This window comes from Macaca nemestrina, chromosome 13 (genome assembly GCF_043159975.1).
Source record: "Macaca nemestrina isolate mMacNem1 chromosome 13, mMacNem.hap1, whole genome shotgun sequence".
NCBI classification, from domain to species: Eukaryota; Metazoa; Chordata; class Mammalia; order Primates; family Cercopithecidae; genus Macaca; species Macaca nemestrina.
In genome coordinates this window covers 47,614,496-47,636,372 of record NC_092137.1, presented here as the reverse complement: position 1 = coordinate 47,636,372, position 21,877 = coordinate 47,614,496, and the positions used below count along the sequence as shown (strand labels likewise).

Here is a 21,877-nt window from a genome sequence, read left to right as displayed (position 1 = left end):
GAAGACAGGGCAACATTGGGCAGAAAACTATAAAACTGGGCTTCCACTTCGTTTCAGTGTAAAAATACGTGTAACATTCTGGACATTTTCATCATTTTCTCTAGCCGCACCCTATCTCCTTAACCCAAATACACTAAATCCAGAAAGACAATAACAGAGATTTCCTTTGTATATGAAAATTCTCTTTACTCATTTGTTCTTCTCCATAAGCTAATTAACATTGTTTAATTTATTTCAGACCAGGGACTGGTTTTTCCTGACTATTCTGTATACCATTTTAATCAGCAGAATGTAACTAACAAGCTTAAAGAGCCACTCAATACTGAATCAGCAGCTCATACCATATGCTGTGGGTAAAAACATACTTCCCAAAAAAGCTAAATGCAGAAAGACCAAGGATAGAAGATGTATTTAATACTCAAGAAGTCTAACAGGATGTGGAATATTGAGATTTTAAGGGGGAAAAGTTATTCTTTAAATACATCTACCCTAGTCACCGGGCTAGCTTAGTCAATAGAGTATGAGACAAGACTTAAATATATCTACCCTAAAACATCTTTCTTATACCAGTTTTGCTACAACTTTTAACTCCAAAACAGTATTTTAAGGAAAAAAAAATCAAATTACAAAAACAACTTCATCTTAGCTTCTTAGTGCTAATTTTTTTAAAGATGCAAAAAATCATGTATTTTCTCAGAAACATGGTTATGTGGTCAACAGATTTCTTAACAGTAGAGTTCTAAATTTTGGATAATATTTATATATTCAGCTTTATTCTGGTATTACCCAAATTCATGTTTGAGTGGGAAAGAAAAACCAAACCACATTATAAATTTAAATTTTAAGAAAAAAACCTTTGACAGGTCAGAAATTAGTTTATATTTTGCTTTACATATACCATTCTAAAAGGAAGGAAACGCTAATTGAAGGCCTGGTTTTACATTAGCATATTCATGTAATAAGCACAGATTAAGTTTTAAACTTCTTAAGCAGATCTATTATGTATCTTCTCATTTTTGAAAACATCTTAGAACACTGTCTGTTTTAGAGAAATGAAAGCAGCCTGATAGACTACATGTTTTCTTGGAATCAAGTCTCCCCCAGTTTCTTGTAGCCCTAACAACTAACACCATGAGCTGATTTCCATGTTAAACATGCTTCTGTGCAGCAATCTAAAAACATTCTTTCACAACTAACCACAGGATGAAATATTTCATTGGAATTTAAAATTTGCTTTTTGAATTTTATGAAAGCTTTTCATGTATAAGTGACTAGAACGATTTGTAAACCAATAAATATTTCCACATTTAAAATCTTCTTCTGTAAGTCTGCCTTTTTCCTAAGCTTTTGGTAGCCAGAAAAGAAAAACTGATGTAACCCACTCTAAATTAACAACAACGAGGAAAAAGAACTTGGTAAACTGAGTATGTGAAAGGATTCATTGGCCATACATTTGTTCTCATACCAAACTTTAACTGAATTAAAAGAAAAAATTGCAGTTAACTATAAAGCAAGCACCTGCAAAACCACTACTCAGGTTAAAAACCAGAACTGTGGCCCTCCAGAAACCCTAAAGTGCCCCCACCCCATCAGCACCCCATTTCCCTAAAGACAATCACTCTCCTGATTGACACAATCACTTTTTCTTTATAGTTGCCATCCCAAAGACTGCATCCCTAAACAATACCACCTATTCTTAAATTTCACATAAATGAGAAAAAACTACCATTTTTGTATCATTTCTTTTACTAAAAGTTTTAAGATTCCATCTATGTTATTTTGTCTAGCTGTTGTTCATTTTCACTGCTGAGTTGTTTCCAGTGTGGGGGTCTTAGGAACATTCCTGTATACATCTCGCAGCACAATGGGCAAAAGCATCTCTAGAGTATGCAGCTAAGAGCAGAACTGCTGGGTCGCATGCATCTTTTCAATTTCACCAGATAATCTGAACACCCCTAGCAGTGTTATTCCACATCCTCACCAACAGCTGGAACTGCTACACTTGAAATGCTTGTCACTATGGTGGTGGGAGGTGGGGAGGTTGGAGGTGGCCTGGCATGGTTTTCATTTTCATTTTTCTGACTGGTGATTAAAGACCTTCTCATGTTTATGGACCACTTAGATTTCCTCTTGGGTGAACTGTCTGAATTTTTTAAAATAGCTTTATTAAAAAATAATTCCTACACAATTCATCCGTTTAATGTGTACAATTCAACGGTTTTTAGTATATTCACAGACATGTATAAACATCACCAATTTTAGAACTTCCATCTCACAAAGAAACATCGTATCCTTTAGCTTTCACCCCACCTACCCCCTATTCCCTGGCACCAACCCTGAACAACTGCTTTGTCTCTACTGCTGTCTCTATTCTGAACTTTCACATGAATGAAATCTTATGTGTAGACTCTTGTAACCAGCTTCTTTCATTTAGCACAATGTTTTCAAGGTTTATCTAAGCTGTACCATGTAGCAGTACTTCATTCCTTTAATTATTCCCAATAATAGACTCCGTTGTATGGATAGACCGCGTTTTGTTTATGCATTCATCTGCTGATGGACATTCGGGTTGTTTCCACCTTTTGGCTATTATGAATAATCCTGCTATAAACATTTGTGTACAAGTTTTGTGGGGACATATGTTTTGATTCCACTTGGATATACGTTGGAGTGGAATTGTCTGAGGAACTGCCAGACTGTTTTCCAAAGCAGCTGCACCATTTTACATTCCCACCAACAGTGCATGAGAGTTTCAATTTCTCCACTTCCTTGCCAGTACTTACCATCTGACTTTTTGATTTTAACTATCGTAATCAGTGTGAAGTTGTAGCTCATTGTGGTTTCAACTTGCATTTCCCTGATCTGCATCTTTTCATGTGCTTACTGTCCATTTGCATATCTTCCGTGGAAAAATATTCAGATTCTTTTTGTTAATGAGATTCTTAAGTGACCCCTTTTCTTAGTGTTTTTATAGGAGTTCTTTATTCCAGGTATTAAAAAAAAGAAGAAAAGAAAGGCAGTCTTGCTATATTGCCCAGGCTGGACTTGAACTGCTGGGCTCAAGTGATCCTCCTGCCTCAGCCTCCTGGGACTACAAGCATGGGACACCATGCCCAGCTCTTTGATATTTTATATGGTACCAGTATGTTCTTCCATTATGAATCATGTATTTTCACTTGTGGTGCCTTTTAATAGAAGTTGTTAATTTCAATTAGCTAAATAAGTCAAACTTTATGGATGGTGTTTTTCTGTGACTTAAATTCTTCCCAAAGTCAAGGACATAAAAATATTTTCCTACGTTATCTTCTGAAGAACTATAAAACACTAAAACCTTGATACTGTTACCTTGTACATTTGGTCTAAAAATCACTGAAGGTGATTTTGTTTTGTTTTGTTTTGTTTGAGACACAGTATCGCTGTATTGCCCAGGATGGTGTGCAGTGGAATGATCACAGCTCATTGCAACCTCAACCTCTCCCAGCTCAGGTGATCCTCCCACCACAGCTGTCTGAGTGGCTGGGACTACAGGCAGGCACCACTATGCCTGGCTAATTTTTGCATTTTCTTGTAGAGATGGGGTTTTGTCATGTTGTCCAGGATGGTCTTGATCTCCTAAGCTCAAGTGATTGCCTGCCTTGGCCTCCCAGAGTGGAGGTGATTTTTATATATGACATGAATTAGGGGTCCAATTTCATTTCTTCCTATATGGATACACCACCAGTCCACTGCATTTATTAAAAGGACTGTCCTTTTTCCCTCACATTGCGTAGGATTAGCTGCTAATTCTTAACCCCTTCATCTCTTTATTGTAAAACAGAAGAAGTAGACTAAATCAGGGTTCTCAACCTGAAAGGTTTTGTTAAAATGCAGATTTCTAAGTCTTATCATAGACCAGGGATGGGAGAATGGCAGACGGGATGGAGGCTCACTGTAGGACTCTGGATGTATAATAAGCTCCTTAGCTAATGCGTATGCAGCCAACCTGGCTCCTGCCAACAGATGGACACTCTGGGGGAGTCACTGGCAAAGATCTCCATGGAGCCCTCCAGTTTAAGATCTTTTACAAGGTCTCTGGACTATTTGTTTCTTCCAACATATTTGGGAACAAATGTGTATAGAAGTCACACTGCAAAGAACTACAATGCATCTCAAATTCCACAAACTACATGATTTTATTTATAAAATTCAGCACATCACTTATTATTGCCTATGTCAATTGCAAACAGTCCTCAGTTACAGCTCTCATTTTTCAAAATAAAGATCTTTGAAAATGTCCTCAGAGACAAATATTACTAAATATCTTATTAAGTTGATAGCCCATGGGCACTGACAGTTAACACTATGGAAAAAGAATTAATACAAAACAATATAAAAGTATCACAGACAATTAGCTTATCAATATTACCTTCATTCCATTACTGGGATTTTTCACGTAGTAACTTTTATTCGTGAAATGATTTCATTTACAAAGCTATTATTCTTTGCTATTACTTCAGCTTTTAGCTGTTTTAACTTTATTGTGATGTTTTCTTCTGACATTTCAGTAAAGGGCATTTGTTTCACCTTGGACAGGAACTCCTGAATAATTTTTTCACCTTGCTGAAAAACATGTGAATGTCCCATTAGTAATTAAAATATCTTTTCTAAAAGTCTTGTTAGACCGTGACAAATTGTTTCATTTCCATCTAAACACATCACCCATTTTTAGAAATTTTTTTTATTTTTCATATTTTTAGAGACAAGGGTCTCACTATGTTGCCTAGGCTGGTCTCAAACTCCCCCCACATTAGCCCACCCAATATTTGAAGAACATATTTATTATTTATGTGTACACTGTCTAGTTCCCAAATTCCTCCACCTTTATAACTGATAAACTTTAATCCTCTATGAAAAAAAGAATTCAAGGTTTACAAAGAATACTGGAAGGTAAAAACTGTCACTGAAAAGTTAACACATACAGAAGATGTTTCTTTTTTATTTTATTACCAAGGTATTGCTGCTTCAGAGAGCATGAATATTACTTGCTATGTGACTCTTGGGCAAATTCCTTAACACACATTCCTCATTCACAAAATGGGAATAATGTTACCAACCTCACAGGGCTCAAAATACATTATAATTAATGTTATCAAAAGTACACAACGTCTATTTTAATTGGAAACAAGGGATTACATAAGAGTCTGCCTAATGCTGGATCACTGAAAGCTATGATTTCAACACATTAAAGTGCAAATACAAAGACCACTTCATATTTGGGATGGCAGCCTGCCATACTTAAAATTATTAACGAATTATATTTCTCCTGCTTGTATAGGTACAGCAGATAAAACTATACTTTTTTTGCCGGGCGCGGTGGCTCAAGCCTGTAATCCCAGCACTTTGGGAGGCCGAGGCGGGTGGATCACGAGGTCAGGAGATCGAGACTATCCTGGCTAACATGGTGAAACCCCGTCTCTACTAAAAATACAAAAAACTAGCCGGGTGTGGTGGCAGGCGCCTGTAGTCCCAGCTACTTGAGAGGCTGAGGCGGGAGAATGGCGTGAACCCGGGAGGCGGAGTTTGCAGTGAGCCGAGATCACGCCACTGCACTCCAGCCTGGGAGACACAGCGAGACTCCGTCTCAAAAAAAAAACAAACAAACAAACAAAAAAAAACTATACTTTTCAGGCTCAAAAACCATACACATCATCTATTATTATTGTAGCAACTATCTATCCTTCACATAAGAACAATAAGAAATTCACAGGTAAAAGCTAAAAACATAACAAGTAAAAAGTTGTCACAATGTATACTGCAGTAAATGTTTCCAGGACCAGGCAGTGAAATAAGATTCTTTTATTTTTATAATTGAAGAGAACTAGTAATCCTCTAATTTAAAAAAAAAAAAAAAAGGGCTGGGCGTGGTGGCTCACACCTGTAATCCCAGCACTTTGGGAAGCTGAGGCAGGCGGATCACGAAGTCAGGAGATTGAGACCATCCTGGCTAACACAGTGAAACCTCGTCTCTACTAAAAAACACAAAATATTAGCCGGGCGTGGTGGTGGGCTCCTGTAGACCCAGCTACTCGGGAGGCTGAGGCAGGAGAATGGTGCGAACCCGGGAGGCAGAGCTTGCAGTGAGCCAAGATCACGCCACTGCACTCCAGCCTGGGCAACAGAGAGAGACTCCATCACAAAGAAAATAAAGTAATTAATTTAAAAATTAGGCATATGTTTGGGTCTTTCTGTGTGAACACCCAAATATGACCCATACTCAAAGAAAAGCCACCATAAAATCCACTTCTCCCATGAGAACTGAAACATCCCATCCATAATGGTTTCTTTGAATAAATATTTGTCATGTGCCACTTTATTCTCTGTGTCACATTCGTTATTCTTATCTCCCCAACTAAATTCTAAACAAATAGAGGGCAGGAATTATGAATCATGCTTTCTTATTTGTCCTTTTCTTACCTAATATGTAATTTAATAACTGAACTTGATATATTCGTTTATGAACAAAGATGTACCTAGCTATAGTCTATAATAACTAATTTTAGTGAAAAGACTAATTTTAAGCCTATTCCTTTACTATATTCCTTTATTCCTACTTTGGTACTTGAAATCGAATCTTGATCATGCAGATGTATATACTGCAGAAATCAAAATGACACAGAAATGGATTTTTTGCCATCAAACAAATTGATTAAAAAATAAGCACTAGAAACACAGAGGGGGAAAAAAAACACCAAAAAACCTTCATCTTAGTGTCCTGTTTATGTAATAATACAGAAGCTAAGTTAAACTATGAAAACAAACTGCCAAACCTCTCTTTCCAGATAGCACTTCTTTGCTGCTGGTTCCATATCATATCCTTGTGATTCTCCAATATACTGAAACTCTTCGAGTTCCAGGGCTTTCTGTTTAGCACACTCTATTACATGCTTAGGGAAATTAGCAAGCTCTGCAACATGAATCCCAAAACTTTGATCACAGACACCTATAAGAAATTTGGGGAAGCGTGAGGAGACAGCATGAGAAGAGACAGCAATTTATGTAAATGGAATTTATCCTTCTCACCTTGTCATTAGAAAACTTAATTTTGGATTACTTCAAATACATTAGCCAAATGTATCAGAGTAACAGTTAAAGGAATTTTGATTAAGTCTCAAAAGAAAAGTGATTATGACTTGGCACACAGTGCTGTATTTTATCCTTGACAAACGTAGAAAAAATAAAAATAGGAGATGAAAAAGCTCAACAGATAAACCTTAAAGGCTTAGATAAATATCTAAAGAAAAATTAATCAAGCCAATATCTCTGAGGCTTTCTCATTTCATGGGAAGGGAAGGGAGGGGAGGAGAGGAGAGGGGGAGGGGAAAGGGAGGGAGAAGGGAAGAGGGAAGGAAAGGGGAAGTGAAGGAGAAAGGAAAGGGAAAGGGAAGGGGCAAGAGGAGGGAAGGGAAGGGGAAAGGAAAGGGATGGGGGAAGGGAAGGAATGGGGCAAGGGAAGGGGGGAAGGGAAGGGAAGAGGGAAGAAGGAAGGGAGAAAGGGAGAAGGGGGAAAGGGGGAAAGGGGGGAAGAGAGAAGGGGAGGGAGAAAGAAAGACATGTAAAAGTGTCACTAATTTGGAGTAGCATTTAATTAAAAATATTGATTTATTATTTGCAGGAAATAGTTAAAACTGAGTCAAGACTTTTTAAGCATTTAATCAAATGATGATTGCAAAGTTATTATAGAGCTGTTTTTGCCACAATTATTTATCAACTGTAAAAAATTTTTTGGCTTTGTCATGTATCTCATGCATTCTAGAACTGGACACTTTGCACAACTAAAGGAAGCGAACAAAAATAAAGTAGAAGCAAATGTTTGTTAAACATCCACAGTGAAGGAGGAAGCTTTTCTATCTTCACACTTCATCTGGCCTTTTAAAAAACATTCTGAACACATTTCCATAGCTTACAAAACACAAGCAATGATTTAAAAGCAAATTTCATGCTAACTGCCAGATCTACTAAAAGTTCCTGAATTCTACAGCAATAATAATAATGACGCAAATACAGTAACTCAAAAGGATTCCCAATGAAGTATAAATAACAAAAGATAAAGAACCAAGATTATCTCACTCATGTGTAACCAACTGATGCAGAAAAACGTGTTCGTGGAAAATCAGAGCGCCATCTGAAAAAGTTATTCTGGTGACTAATGAAATCAATCCTTATAGTATGATTTTTAAAACCTTTGAAAGTCTTATATTATGTTAATCTCATCAATACAGGGATCTGACTAGACCCCAAGCCCACGAATAACAATCTTTCCTGAAAGGATGAAATAACAATAGATAAGTCACTCTGCATGTGATAACTACTATTTCAAGATTTCTGGAACCCCCAGTTTTAAATGAACCTGTTTTTATAACACTCTTGAGCATAAAATAAGCTAATTATAATGAAGATTTTGTTAAACAATAACAGCTAGAACTTTGGAACTTGAAAGCATATTGTTTGTTATCCTAATTCAACAAGAAAACATACTGAAATGGGAGGTGGCAGAAAATCCCTCCATGGTGATGTTCAAGAGTACAGATAATTCTGGCCGGGCGCGGTGGCTCGCGCCTGTAATCCCAGCACTTTGGGAGGCCAAGAGGAGAGGATAGCCTGATGTTGGGAGTTCGAGACCAGCCTGGCCAGCATGGTGAAACCCCGTCTCTACTAAAAATACAAAAATTAGCCAGGCATGGTGGCAGGCGCCTGTAATCCCAGCTACTCGGGAAGCTGAGGCAGGAGAATCGCTTGAACCCGGGAGGCGGAGGTTGCAGTGAGCAGAGAATCGTACTCCAGCCTGGGCAACAGACCTAGATTCTGTCTCAAAAAAACAAAAACAAAAACAGATAATTCTTTCTGTGAATGCTTTAGAATGAGTGGTCCTACTACGAGATACAGAAATATGTACATGTTCCTGTCCCCCGACTGTGAATTAAGGGGTAAATGGGTTCTATAAAAACATTAACAATTTACACTAACTTAGAATAAGGCAATTACTGATTATTTCAAGGGTAGTAAGTTTCACATTACCAAGTTCTGAATTTAAAGTACTCCAATAGTACATACCTTTCTTCACCTGATAAAGCATAGTTAAGGTCTCTTCAGTGGTGAGTGCTGTGACATGTAGATTATTAACGGTTGGTATCTGATTGGCCAAGGCAGTAAGCTCATGAAAATGGGTTGCAAACATGCAAAAAGCACCAATCTTTGTTGCAATGTATTCTGATATAGCCCATGCTAACCCAAATCCATCGTAGGTAGAAGTTCCTCTTCCCAATTCATCTATGATTATTAAGGAATCTTTGGTTGCCGACCTGAAGCACATAATTACATGAAATTTCCCATCACATAAAATGTGGTAACATACACATACAAAAACAAAATTAAGACAATACATTGGGAAGGATATGCCACAAACATAGTAGATTAATTATCTTAATATATAAACAAAGTCAATAAAAAGCACTAAAACTTCAACAGAAAAATGGGCATGGGCCAGGCATGGTGGCTCACGTCTATAATCCCGGCACTTTGGAAGGCCAAGGTGGGAGGATGACTTGAGCCCAGACCAGCTTGAGCAACATAGTGAGACCTTGCCTCTAAAAAAAAAAAAAAAAAAATTAAAAACTAGTCAGGTATGGTAGCACACACCTGTGTATGTGGGGGAGGGAGGGTGGGAGGAAGGGGAAGGCAGGAAGGAAGGAAGGAGAAAAGGAAAAAAAGGGCATGAACATGAATAAACAATGGATGAAAGGGAAAACAGATTTTGAATAAATATTGTTTTACATTGTCAAGCACACTAGTAGTAATCAAAGGAATTCCAAATAAGGCAGCTATCATTCATTTCGTGCCAATCAAATCGGCCGAGATTAAAAAAATAAAAATAAAACTGAATGAAGATGAGACCAGGGTGTGGTGACATAGATACTTGCATACACTTTTGGTGGTTATGTAAATTGTGTGCCTGCCACAGTCCTACTAATACCAGCTATTACCATTCTTCTCTCATTTTTAACCAAATATATGTAAGGGGGTGAAACTTACATACATTTGCTACTTTTTCATGTGCTCGTGTGCTCATTGGCAATTTAATTCTTTTTCTGTGAGTTGCCAGCTAACATGTTCTGTTTATTTCTTTAATCTTTTAATTCATGAATATTAACCTGTTGCTTAATTACTACACAAACATTTGTATTGCTTTTATAATTCTTCACAAACAACAGAACCTCAAAGAAGTTAAATCAACACATAATTTACTAGGCACCTACTATATTCAATGTACTTTAGAAGATACTAAGAAACAAGGAGGATCACAGTGGTTCATGCCTGTAATCCCAGCACTTCGGGAAGCCAAGGCAGGAAGATCACCTGAGCCCAGGAGTTCGAGACCAGCCTGGGCAACAGAGTAAGACTCTGTCTCTCTAAAAAACTTTAAAAAAAAGAAACCAAGAAATACAAGGTATAGTCCCTACCTTCAAGGAAGCTCCTAAAAAGTGAAATAAAGACAAAACATTTCAGTAATGTCTAAAATAAAAATGTGGTTTAAGTTACAGGCATCTCAAAGAGGAGTTCAGAGAAAAACACCCATGACCTTAGGGTCGTATGATGAGAAAAATCACTACAGAAGTAGCATTTCCATCATCAGGGACTTAAAAATTAGAAAGAAGTTGGACAAAGGGCAAGAAGGACCATTCCAGGAAGTGTGAACAGTGCAAGTGAAAACATGGTAGTGGAGATTTATAAGGTGAGCTAGTACCAGTAGCTTATAAATTGTCTACTTAAAGAGACAACTTTAAAAATCAAAGTTTTCCATAGCTATCATCAATCACTCTTTTAAGATAATACAAAGTATATAAAGTCCACAGGAAAACAACTATTAAACTAAGACAAACATTCTCAGATGTTTTTACATGAGAATCTGCAAATATACCTCTCCTTCTCACAGGACAGAACCTCTCCTTCTCACAGGACAGAGACATACATTTCTATCTTCAAGGGACTAGGAGATGCACTTACCTGAGAATAGAAGCAGTTTCCAACATTTCAGCCATGAATGTGGAGACTCCTTTCAACTGACTGTCACCAGCCCCTACCCGGGCCAAGATGCAGTCCACAATGGACACTTCTGCAGACTCACATGGCACAAAACACCCAATTTGGGCCATGAGTACTATCACCCCAGTTTGTCGAATATATGTAGATTTACCTCCCATATTGGGGCCTACAAAACAAATTATATCAGAAATCAAGATTTTAAATTTCTTTCTGCTACTAATAAATGGATGTTAGTCCTAAGCTGTACAATGATGACTAATCATGTAGGTTTACACTGACGTGGCATACAAAAGCAGAACCACAGGCTGCCCAAAGATGTGGACAGAGTTACTGCCCATATTACCCCCAAAAGCAATGCTATTATTTCTTCAGACAAACTGATACTGGGCCTTTCATCAAGAGAAGCCATGAAAAATATACCTGTAATTTGACTCTGGCCTAGAAAGACCATATACACATTTCCCATGGCTCACAAGGCTGCCTGTGGGATAATTTATTGATTTCCAGAAAAGTAGTGCAGGCCTAACTGATTAACTCAAAACCGTTACTCATTAGTAAATGAGGTTACTAGTGAGTGTATCAGTATGGTCAAATCTTTCGAACCACTTAAAACCCACACAAAAACCTGAAAACAGGATCCTTCTTTTGAAAAACAGGCGATTTATTTGTTGGGGTTATATTATATGAACAACTTGAAAATCCATTTGGGGAAAGAAAATACAATCAACCATTTCCCAAATATATTTGCCCCAAAACTCCTACTTCCTTTTTTGTTTTCTAGATCTAGTTAAGATCTCTCAAACATCTCAGTGGAGACATGATACATGAGTCTATACGCAAGGCTAGTTTTTTCGAGTTTCACATGAATATAGCGCCATGTTTTAAAATAATTGGTACCCTAACCTGAGGTCCTCCCATAGCCAATTCGGCCTGACTTTCAAAGACCTCAGTATTGGAGGACTGGCTCAAAGGTAAGCTTTGAGTGTGAAGGGATGTTTGTTTCTAAATGTTCTGAACCTGTGGAACAAGTTTCAAGGAATACATTATTCTCTCATAAGCTTTTATCTCACCTTCTAAATCTTTCCTCTAATCCAAATGTGAATAGATTACTAACTGGTGAGAATAATATGTTCTCTTTCTCATGTTAAGAACTGGGAATTTTCTCCATCAATTTTAAATATATTTCTACTCCAAGATAAAAAACAAACAAACAAAAAACATGTTACCCCCACAAAGGCCAAAAACCAGGTTTTTTACCAGTAATGATGTGGAACATCTGTTTATCTTTTTCAAAGTATATATCATTAGGAATAAACGTGATTTCATCTTGAACTTCAACACAAGCATGCCTGGATGCTTTTAATATAATTCTTCCTTGTCCTTTCTCCAAAATGGCTGGTCGTACATATGGAACAGGTGCTCCATTTGACACATGAGCAAAGCTGACAACAGCATCTAGCTGAGCTAATACATCATTGAGTGTTTGCATTGGTTCTACATAGCCTGTATAAAAATAAAAACAGAAAATGTACACAGGAATACTGAATAATAAACAGATACAAGCTGTAAGAATACATTTAATCCCCCCATTTGGGAATTCAAAACCCATTTCCTAACTTATACTTTTTTTTTTTTTTTTTTTTTGAGACGGAGTCTCGCTCTGTCACCCAGGCTGGAGTGCAGTGGCCGGATCTCAGCTCACTGCAAGCTCCGCCTCCCAGGTTCACGCCATTCTCCTGCCTCAGCCTCCCGAGTAGCTGGGACTACAGGCGCCTGCCACCTCGCCCGGCTAAGTTTTTGTATTTTTAGTAGAGACGGGGTTTCACTGTGTTAGCCAGGATGGTCTCGATCTCCTGACCTCGTGATCCGCCCGTCTCGGCCTCCCAAAGTGCTGGGATTACAGGCTTGAGCCACCGCGCCCGGCCCTAACTTACACTTTTTAAAAAAAATTAACAAAATTAGCCTTAACAAAATTTGAAAGGAACCCACCTAAAACTCAACATAGGGTTAAAATGTGTGCTACATCCTTCCCCATTGTGAATAGCTATCAAAAACAGAGTACTGGCTGGGTTGAGGGCTCACACCTATCATCCCAGCACTTTGGAAGGCCGAGGCGGGCAGATCACATGAGACTAGGGATCACATGAGGCCAGGAATTCAAGACCAGCCTGGCTAACATGGCAAAACCCCATCTCTACCAAAAATACAAAAATTAGCCAGGTATGGTAGTGCATATCTGTAATCCCAGATACTCAGGAGGCTGAGGCACCAGAATTGCATGAACCCAGGAGGTGGAAGTTGCAATAAGCTGAGATTGCACCACAGCACTCCAGCCTGGGCAACTCTGTCTCAAAAACAAACAAAAACACACAAAAAACAAAAGTAGAGTACCTTCCCTTATCATTAAAATATAAAACTATACAGCTGTTTATAAAGAAATGTGTAGAGCTTTAAAAAAGAAAACTAACAAGGAGACACTTTGATAATATATTGATTAGGTTAAGAGAAACGGTGCAGTGGTATCTAAGACATTCTCTCAATTTTAAGACACACCTTTTTCTATATTTTAAGTATCTGAGAAACCAGAATGGCACCTCAAAATCATCATAAGACACACGTAAGCAAAAAGGTAGCATGTTGAAATGTGACCATCAAGGCCTGGTATATTGTACAAACTGACCGTAAAACAGTTAGTTTGGCTTTCTTTAGTATCACATGCAGAGAATGTCAGCATAAATTTAAATCTCTAATTGTCACTTAAAACATTTCCAAGATTCTACTGTTCTAGAGTATTAAAACTAAACGCTATTAATAGGTACATTAAAAAAATCTCTGACACATGCTAGACAAAAAACATGAAGAAAATTAACAATGCTTTAACTTTTCTGAAAAGATTCTAAATGTTAACAGGTTGGAGGGGCTGGTACATGACCCACATGTCATTCAGACTATCATACAGCTATCAATCATGTCAAAAGTTTCACAGAACATTCAAGATAAAAGCGTTTAATTCTAGGAAAACCAAAAATTATTAGTTTAATCAAGGGGCTGGAAATTTAACTCATTTTTTATTCCCTTGTTCCCCGTAACAGCGATCAAATGTTTTCAAAATAAAAATCAACTTAACAATGGGGCCAAGCAGACATAATTATCTTCCTCTGTTTCAGTATATCTTTTTTTTTTTTTTTTGGAGACAGAGTCTTGCTCTTGCTCTGTCGCCCAGGCTGGAGTGCAATGGTGTGATCTCGGCTCAGTGCAACCTCCGCCTCCTGGGTTCAAACGATTCTCCTGCCTCAGCCTCCCGAGTAGTTGGGATTACAGGCACCTGCCGCCACACCCAGCTAATTTTTGTACTTTTATAGAGACAGGGTTTCACCATGCTGCTTAGGCCCGTCTCGAACTCCTGACCTCAGGTGATCCACCCGCCTCAGCCTCCCAAAGTGCTGGGATTATAGGTGTGAGCACCTGGCCTCAGTATACTTTTAAAATTTATTACTTTTACCGAATACGTTTTTCTAAAGAAAAAGAAAGGAAGAATTCACACTACCCTATTATATAGCAATATAAGCCTTTAAGAATTAAACATGAGTGAAGTACTTGCTATTAACTACTTTAAAACTTGTAAAATTGCTAGCATACTGACAAGAATAAGTTTATAGTAAAAAAAGAAAACTAGGCTGGGCAGGGTGGCTCACGCCTGTAATCCCAATACTTTGGTAGGCCAAGGTAGGAAGATTGCTTGAGTCTGGCTTGGGCAACATAGTGAGACCTCATCTCTACAAAAGATAATTTTTAAAAAGTTAACCAGGTGTGGTGGCACATGCCTGTAGTCCCAAGCTACTTGGGAGGCTGAGTGGGGAGAATTGCTTGCACCTAGGAGGTTGAAGCTGCAGTGAATCATGATCACACCACTGCACTAAAGCCTGGGCAACATGGTAAGACCCCATCAAATACATACATACATACATACATATATACCAAAAGCAAACCAAAGCATCTTAATTAAGAGTCTATACTTGGCATGTCACATAACTGGCTCTTAACCTTTTGTGACTTAATTGTATGATAGAAAATTATAAAAGTGATCCATTACACTTTTTGAGATGGAGTCTTGCTCTGTTGCCCAGGCTGGAGTGCAGTGACGTGATCTCAGCTCACTGCAACCTCTGCTCTGTTGCCCAGGCTGAAATAGCATAATTATGGCTCACCGCAGCCTCGACCTCCTGTGTTCAAGTGATTCTCCTGCCTCAGCCTCCTGAGTAGCTGGGACTACAGGCATGCACCACCACACCTGGCTAATTTTGGGGGGATTTTTTTGTAGAGTCAGGGTCCCCCTATGTTGGCTAGGCTGGTCTCAAACTCCTGGGCTCAAGCAATCCTCCTAGCTCAGCCTCCCAAAGTGCTGGGATTACAGGTGTGAACCACCATGTCCAGCCTCCATTATATTTTTAAATACAAATATTTTGTAATATGTAATATCAGACCAAGAAGAAGTTTCATTTAAATTCAGGTTGACTTCTAATATAAAATCTTCAATTTAAATGTTAAAATCTAAAAACTTTGCCCTGCTAGGTGCTTAATAAATATTATTTTTTAAGGAAGATCCATAGTTCAAATAAATGGTATTTATAGGGTTCTTTAAAATGCAATCTAGCCTAAGAAACATAATTCAGCTAGAAGATTATTATGTCACTGCTTTCTGATACAAACAAGCAAAAATGTAATCTTTACAAATCAATTCCATTCATTTCAACAATACATAAAGTGTATTAAAATAAAACCTTGAGTTTTATGTTTCCTTTTGATTTATTATGACAATTCATAATAGCAACACAATTTACAGAATTATTCACACACATAACCTTTCAAAAAAATATTTACCCTTAAATAATTTAGCATGCATATCCTGAGAACAAGGACATTCTCCTAATCATAACACTACCATTTCACACAAGAAATCTGACGCTAACACCATATTGTCTCATATTAAACTTTCTCAATTCGCCCCAATAGTGTCCTCTATAGCTATTCCCCAGCTCCAACCTCTAAATTGGGGTCTAATCAACAACTGTCTACTGCGTTTGGCTGCCCTGTCTCTTTAAGACCTTTTGATTTCTTTTTTGCTGCCATGACATGGACATTTATTAAAGTTCAGGCCCTGAATGTACCACAATCTAAATTTATTTGAATTTTTACTTGTTTAAAATCAGGTTAAATATTTTGGTCAAGAATACCATATAGGTGATACTGTGTCCTTCCTTCTATATTACACCAGGAAGTACAGGTCATTTGTCCCATGACTGGTAATTTTAACTTTAATTACTTGGGTAAGGTAGTTCTTGAGTATATTTTTTAAAGGCACAATAAAGGTTACAGTCAACATACACACCATGATCGGCAAAGCCTTCCAACTTAACACATTACCACCTACTTTGTGCTAAACATATACTCATTCCATTCTAAGGGCAATAACAGTGTCAGGTTGCTGTGTTCCTTTAATTACATGAAAATGATCTCAAATGGTGCCACTAGAATGAACTCAAAATCTACAAAATGACACACAGAACTCAAAAAGGCCTGCCTCGTGTGTAATTAATATTTGCTTTTCAGTGGTATTTACTTCCATAACCTAGAGCCTCATGAGCCCATAGATGACCCAAGACATTAGTATGTTGTAGGCCCTAGTGTTTCCTTTCCTTGTTACAACTATAGTAAGTTTTGTGCTTTTCTGCCATTTTTTGTTTCTATGTACAAGAGTAATTTCCAGTTATGTGTCCTACCGTAACATACCATGCCTTATTTTATATAGGAAACCTAACATATTAAATAGTCAAAATGTAATGGTTTTAGAAAATAACAAAACACACTTCAAATATCATGATTTTTTTTTCTATTACCAAAACCCAGGCGACATTCAGAACATTACTATTTCTATTAAGTTTACCTGAAGAAATATTGACAATTTCTTTAACAATGGCATCCTGGGCTTCTTCATATTCTGTTTTATTTTTGGTATACTCTTCATTTAAAGAAGTCAATTTGCTGCAAATCAACATAACAGTTTTATTAAAAATATTAAAATGTGTACTAGAAGCAATGTGTACTACATGAAACATATCCAAAGTATCCCATGAAACATCAAAACAATAATTAAAATGGAAATACAAGTGGAAAACAGACAACTCCTTACGGACAAATGTGGTTAGAATTCAATTTATTAACGTTCTTTTATGCTGTTTGGAATAGCGCAATGGCACAATTCCTGCTATAACTATATTCCCCTGAGTAAAAATATGACCTGTGCCCTTTTACAAAATATTTAAATGGAATCCTTATTTAAGATTGAAGTCGGCCGGGCATGGTGGCTCACGCCTGTAATCCCAGTACTTTGGGAGGCTGAGGCGGGTGGATCACCCGAGGTTGGTAGTTCGAAACCAGCCTGACCAACATGGAGAAACCCCGTCTCTGCTAAAAATACAAAAATTAGCCAGGCATGATGGTGCGTGCCTGTAATTCCAGCTACTCAGGAGGCTGAGGCAGGAGAATCGCTTGAACCCAGGAGATGGAAGTTACGGTGAACCAAGAACACTCCATTGCATTCCAGCCTGGGCAACAAGAGGGAAACTCCGTCTCAGAGAGAGAAAAAAAAAATTAAAGCCATGACCCCTTTTAAAACACAAACACAGGCAGGGTGCCTGTAATCCCAGCACTTTGGGAGGCTGAGGCAGGTGGATCACCTGAGGTCGGGAGCTTGAGACCAGCCTGACCAACATGGAGAAAACCCGTCTCTACTAAAAATACAAAATTAAGTCAGGTGTGGTGGCGCATGCCTGTAATCCCAGCTACTTGGGAGGCTGAGGCAGGAGAATCACTTGAACCCGGGAGGCAGAGGTTGTGGTGAGCTGAGATAGCGCCATTGCACTACAGCCTGGGCAACAGGAGCAAAACTCTGTCTCAAAAAGAAAAAAAAAAAAAAAGGCAAAGAAAAAACAAAAAAAAACCCCACAAACGAACACACAAACAGTATTTCTCATTACTGTAGCAAAAATATCTTTCAATACTAAAAGTTTTCAAAATAAGAAAAATGGGTTTTGTTTTGTTTGTTTGAGCCTGTTGCCCAGGCTGGAGTTCAGTGGTATGATTGACTCACTGTAACCTCTGCTTCCCAGGTTCAAGCGATTCTCATGCCTCGGACTCCACGGTAGCTAAGATTACAAGCATGTGCCACCACACCCAGCTAATTTTTGTATTTTTTAGTAGAGATGGCGTTTCACCATGTTGGCCAGGCTGGTCTCGAACTCTTGACCTTAAGTGATCCACCCGCCTCGGCCTCCCAAAGTGTTGGAATTATAGGCGTAAGCCACCATGCACAGCCAGGAAAATGTCTTGAAACTAAATCTCGTTGAGCAATTTGAAGAGAAAATTAAAATTAGAGGTTGAGCCGGGCACAACGTCTGTAATCCTGTAATCCCAGCACTTTGGGAGGCCAAGGCAGGTGGATTGCTTGAGCCGAGGAGTTCAAGATCAGTCTGAGCAACATGGGGAAATCCTGTCTCTATTAAAAATACAAAGTAGTGGGGCACACCTGTAGTCCCAGTTACTTGGGAGGCTGAGGTGGGAGGATGGCTTGAGCCCAGGAGGTGGAGGTTGCAGTGGGCCGAAATTGTGCGACTGCACTCCAGCCTGAGCGACAAAGCCAAACCCTTCACCAAAAAAAAGAAAAAAAAGAAAACAAAAAATAGAGGTTGACATAAAAAATACTCAAGGAAGATGAGAATAAGAAAAAAATATTAACTGGAATCAAGAAGGGAATGAAACTAAGAACAAAAAGAGGTGATGTAAAGGAGAAAGAAAGGAGAGAAGTAATCATCAGCAGTGGGAGAAAATCAGTTCATCAAGATGATAATTGTGGCCTTGATGGAATCACTCAATGGCACAGCAGACATGTATAGCTCAAGAACAGTACAGGGGCAAGTAGCAGCACAAACAGACTACTATGAAACAGGCAAAAAAAAAAGAATTAAAGAAATGCATGAGGGAAAGACATTATAAAAGTGAGACCACTGTGTGAAGGGACAAGTTGCAAAATATAAAAGCAGAGGCAGGCAGGGACCAGATTCTACAGGTCATAACCTAGTGAGTGACTTTCACTCTTGGCATCATGTGGCCATTCAGTCCAATCTTTTTTCATATGTTATAACTAACCCACAAAAAACTTGAAGATGATTAGAACACCCCAAAAGTTGTATCTTATACCAGCTAAAATATATACATTTCTTGAACCAGGAGTATTCTAGTGTGCTGGAAAAACAACACACCTAGATTTGGCAACAGAAGATCTAAGTTTAGGCACCCACCAGCACTAGCCGTCTAACTGAGGAAAAGTGAAGTCTTAGCTTCTACACCTATAAAATGAGAAATATACATGTCTTCTTTACTGAGAGTTATGAGGAACAAACTAATTACTAGGGTGTCTGAACACCTAGAATGTCTGCATATAATAGACACTCAAAGTACTTGTTAAACAGATGACAGGGGATCATATATATATAAGCTACCTGTAAAGTTCTGGGAAAATTCAGGAGGGGAGGGAGTAGTTTCCAGAACAGTACAAAAGGAGAAAGGCTTTAGCCTCCCCCCACCATAAGCCACAGAAGATTTTAAATATAATTTTAGGCCGGGCGCGGTGGCTCAAGCCTGTAAACCCAGCACTTTGGGAGGCCGAGACGGGCAGATCACAAGGTCCAGGAGATCGAGACCATCCTGGCTAACACGGTGAAACCCAGTCTCTACTAAAAAATACAAAAAACTAGCCGGGCGAGTTGGCAGGTGCCTGTAGTCCCAGCTACTTGGGAGGCTGAGGCAGGAGAATGGCGTAAACCCGGGAGGCGGAGCTTGCATTGAGCTGAGATCTGGCCACTGCACTCCAGCCTGGGTGACAGAGCGAGACTCCATCTCAAAAAAATAAATAAATAAAATAAATAAATATAATTTTAAAATTTTTTAATTAATTTAAAATAATTTTTTTTTACATAGCAATAATTTGCTTCACGGACTTCCTAAGATCAGTTAGAAAAATGGCAGGAAATAACTGTTAAAATTTGTTACAACATGAAACAAGATTAAAAAAAAAAAAAGCTAGAATCTAGTGAATGGCCTCATATTTCCCTAAACTAATTTAAACACCCAACTGAAATACCAGAATAATTGTTTTAACTTGATAAATGATAGCAGTTTTCTTACAAAAAAAAAACATGTGGGTCAGGCACGTTGGCTCACACCTGTAATCTCAGCACTTTCGGAAGCTGAGGCAGGTGGATCACTCGAGGCCAGGAGTTCGAGACCAGCCTGTCCAACATGGTGAGAACCCATTGCTACTAAAAATAAAAAAATGAACCAGATGTGGTGGTGCAGGCCTATAATCCCAGCTACTCAGGAAGCTGAAGCATGAGAATCGCTTGAATACGGGAGGTGGAGGTTGCAGTGAGTCAAGACTGCATGCCACTGCACTCCAGCCTGAGTGACACAGCAAGACTCCGTCTCAGGGGGAAAAAAAAAAAAAGAGATAAAAGAAACATGAAAATAAAGCCGAGATATGAGCGGGAACTAGCTCTAATAGATATGGTAACACAGAATAAGTGATAAAATATATTTTGCGTAGACAAAAGAATGGTGAGACAAGGTAAAAGTAGACTCTTTAAAACAGACCCAAAGTACCACTTCAGTCAGTGGGGAACAGATGGATTATTTAGCAAATGGTATTGGGACAGCTGACTGCTATTTGGAAGAAAGCTTGATTCTTACCTGGTGACTACATTAGTAAAACTTCCTTATCATAGAACATTCACATCATGTTAGAGCATTCAGGGAACTAATAAAGGGTTAAAAATATAATAATGACTTGCAAACCTGTTGGTAAATTTAACACCGTTCTTCTGGATATCTACAGTACTAAAGTTTTTATTGTTACGAAGGACTTTTTCTTCCTTACAGGTTACACGAAAGTAATATCCAAACTGTGTACTGGAATCCAGTTTAATCTGTTTGCCAGGGTCCAAGCCTTGATAATCAAGAAGAAAAGAAAAAGTATTCCATAAATACCTACAGCCATTTTTCGATGTAACTCTAAAATTATTTAAATAATGAAAAACATATTGTTATATGACAACACATCACAATTATTATCTAACCAGAAAAGATTCAAATACTACTTACTTGAAAACTACATGAATTACGGATATCTATTTATAAAATCCTCAACTCCCTTATGAATGTTAGTTTCTGACTTGAAAGCTGCTTTCTGGGTAAACCTATCCAAGGCTGCAGAACACCAGCACTGGGCAACACATTTGCCCCAGTTGTTGTGAGCACATGAGGATGGATTAAGGTATAACCCCACCCTTGTGGAGTTATGCATGAGAATTATTTTCTTAACCAAAGTTATTTCTTTGGAACTAATATAGAGTATAATTAATGTGACCAAATACAATTTCCAAACAAAAACTTGAGACTCTGACAATGAAACTCTAGGAAAACTAGTGCACATATTTTCTGTTAAGCATAGGAAACTTCACAAACCAAATGATCTGATTGATACGTGAACGGAAAATAAATCTCGGAACCCCAAAATCACTAAGCCGAGGGAAAAGTCAAGCTGGGAACTATGTCAGACAAACCTGCCTCCCATCTTATTCCTAAATAAGATAGCAACAAAGATTAAAAAGCTACATACCTCCCTCACAGTTTGCCCACAAGGAAATTCCTTGTGAGCCTCCAGATGTTCACTCTCAAACAACTC

At 38.3% G+C, this 21,877-nt stretch overlaps 1 protein-coding gene across 2 annotated transcripts in view; it reads right to left on the bottom strand.

Moving 5' to 3' along the window:
• The window catches only part of LOC105464985 (mutS homolog 2), a 102,479-nt gene that overhangs the window by 23,739 nt on the left and 56,863 nt on the right, over nucleotides 1-21,877 (bottom strand). Inside the window, exons 10-16 of one of the 2 annotated variants that reach the window (XM_011713157.2) lie at nucleotides 20,989-21,139; nucleotides 17,024-17,121; nucleotides 12,337-12,582; nucleotides 11,041-11,245; nucleotides 9,091-9,338; nucleotides 6,807-6,979; nucleotides 4,149-4,599 (exon numbers count right to left, since the gene is read on the bottom strand). In XM_011713157.2, the coding sequence (XP_011711459.1) occupies nucleotides 4,429-4,599; nucleotides 6,807-6,979; nucleotides 9,091-9,338; nucleotides 11,041-11,245; nucleotides 12,337-12,582; nucleotides 17,024-17,121; nucleotides 20,989-21,139 (1,292 nt within the window). In that variant the 3' untranslated portion in view covers nucleotides 4,149-4,428. Of the gene's footprint in view, nucleotides 1-4,148; nucleotides 4,600-6,806; nucleotides 6,980-9,090; nucleotides 9,339-11,040; nucleotides 11,246-12,336; nucleotides 12,583-17,023; nucleotides 17,122-20,988; nucleotides 21,140-21,877 lie in introns of those variants that run through there. The other variant, XM_071076662.1, reaches the window with a different exon arrangement.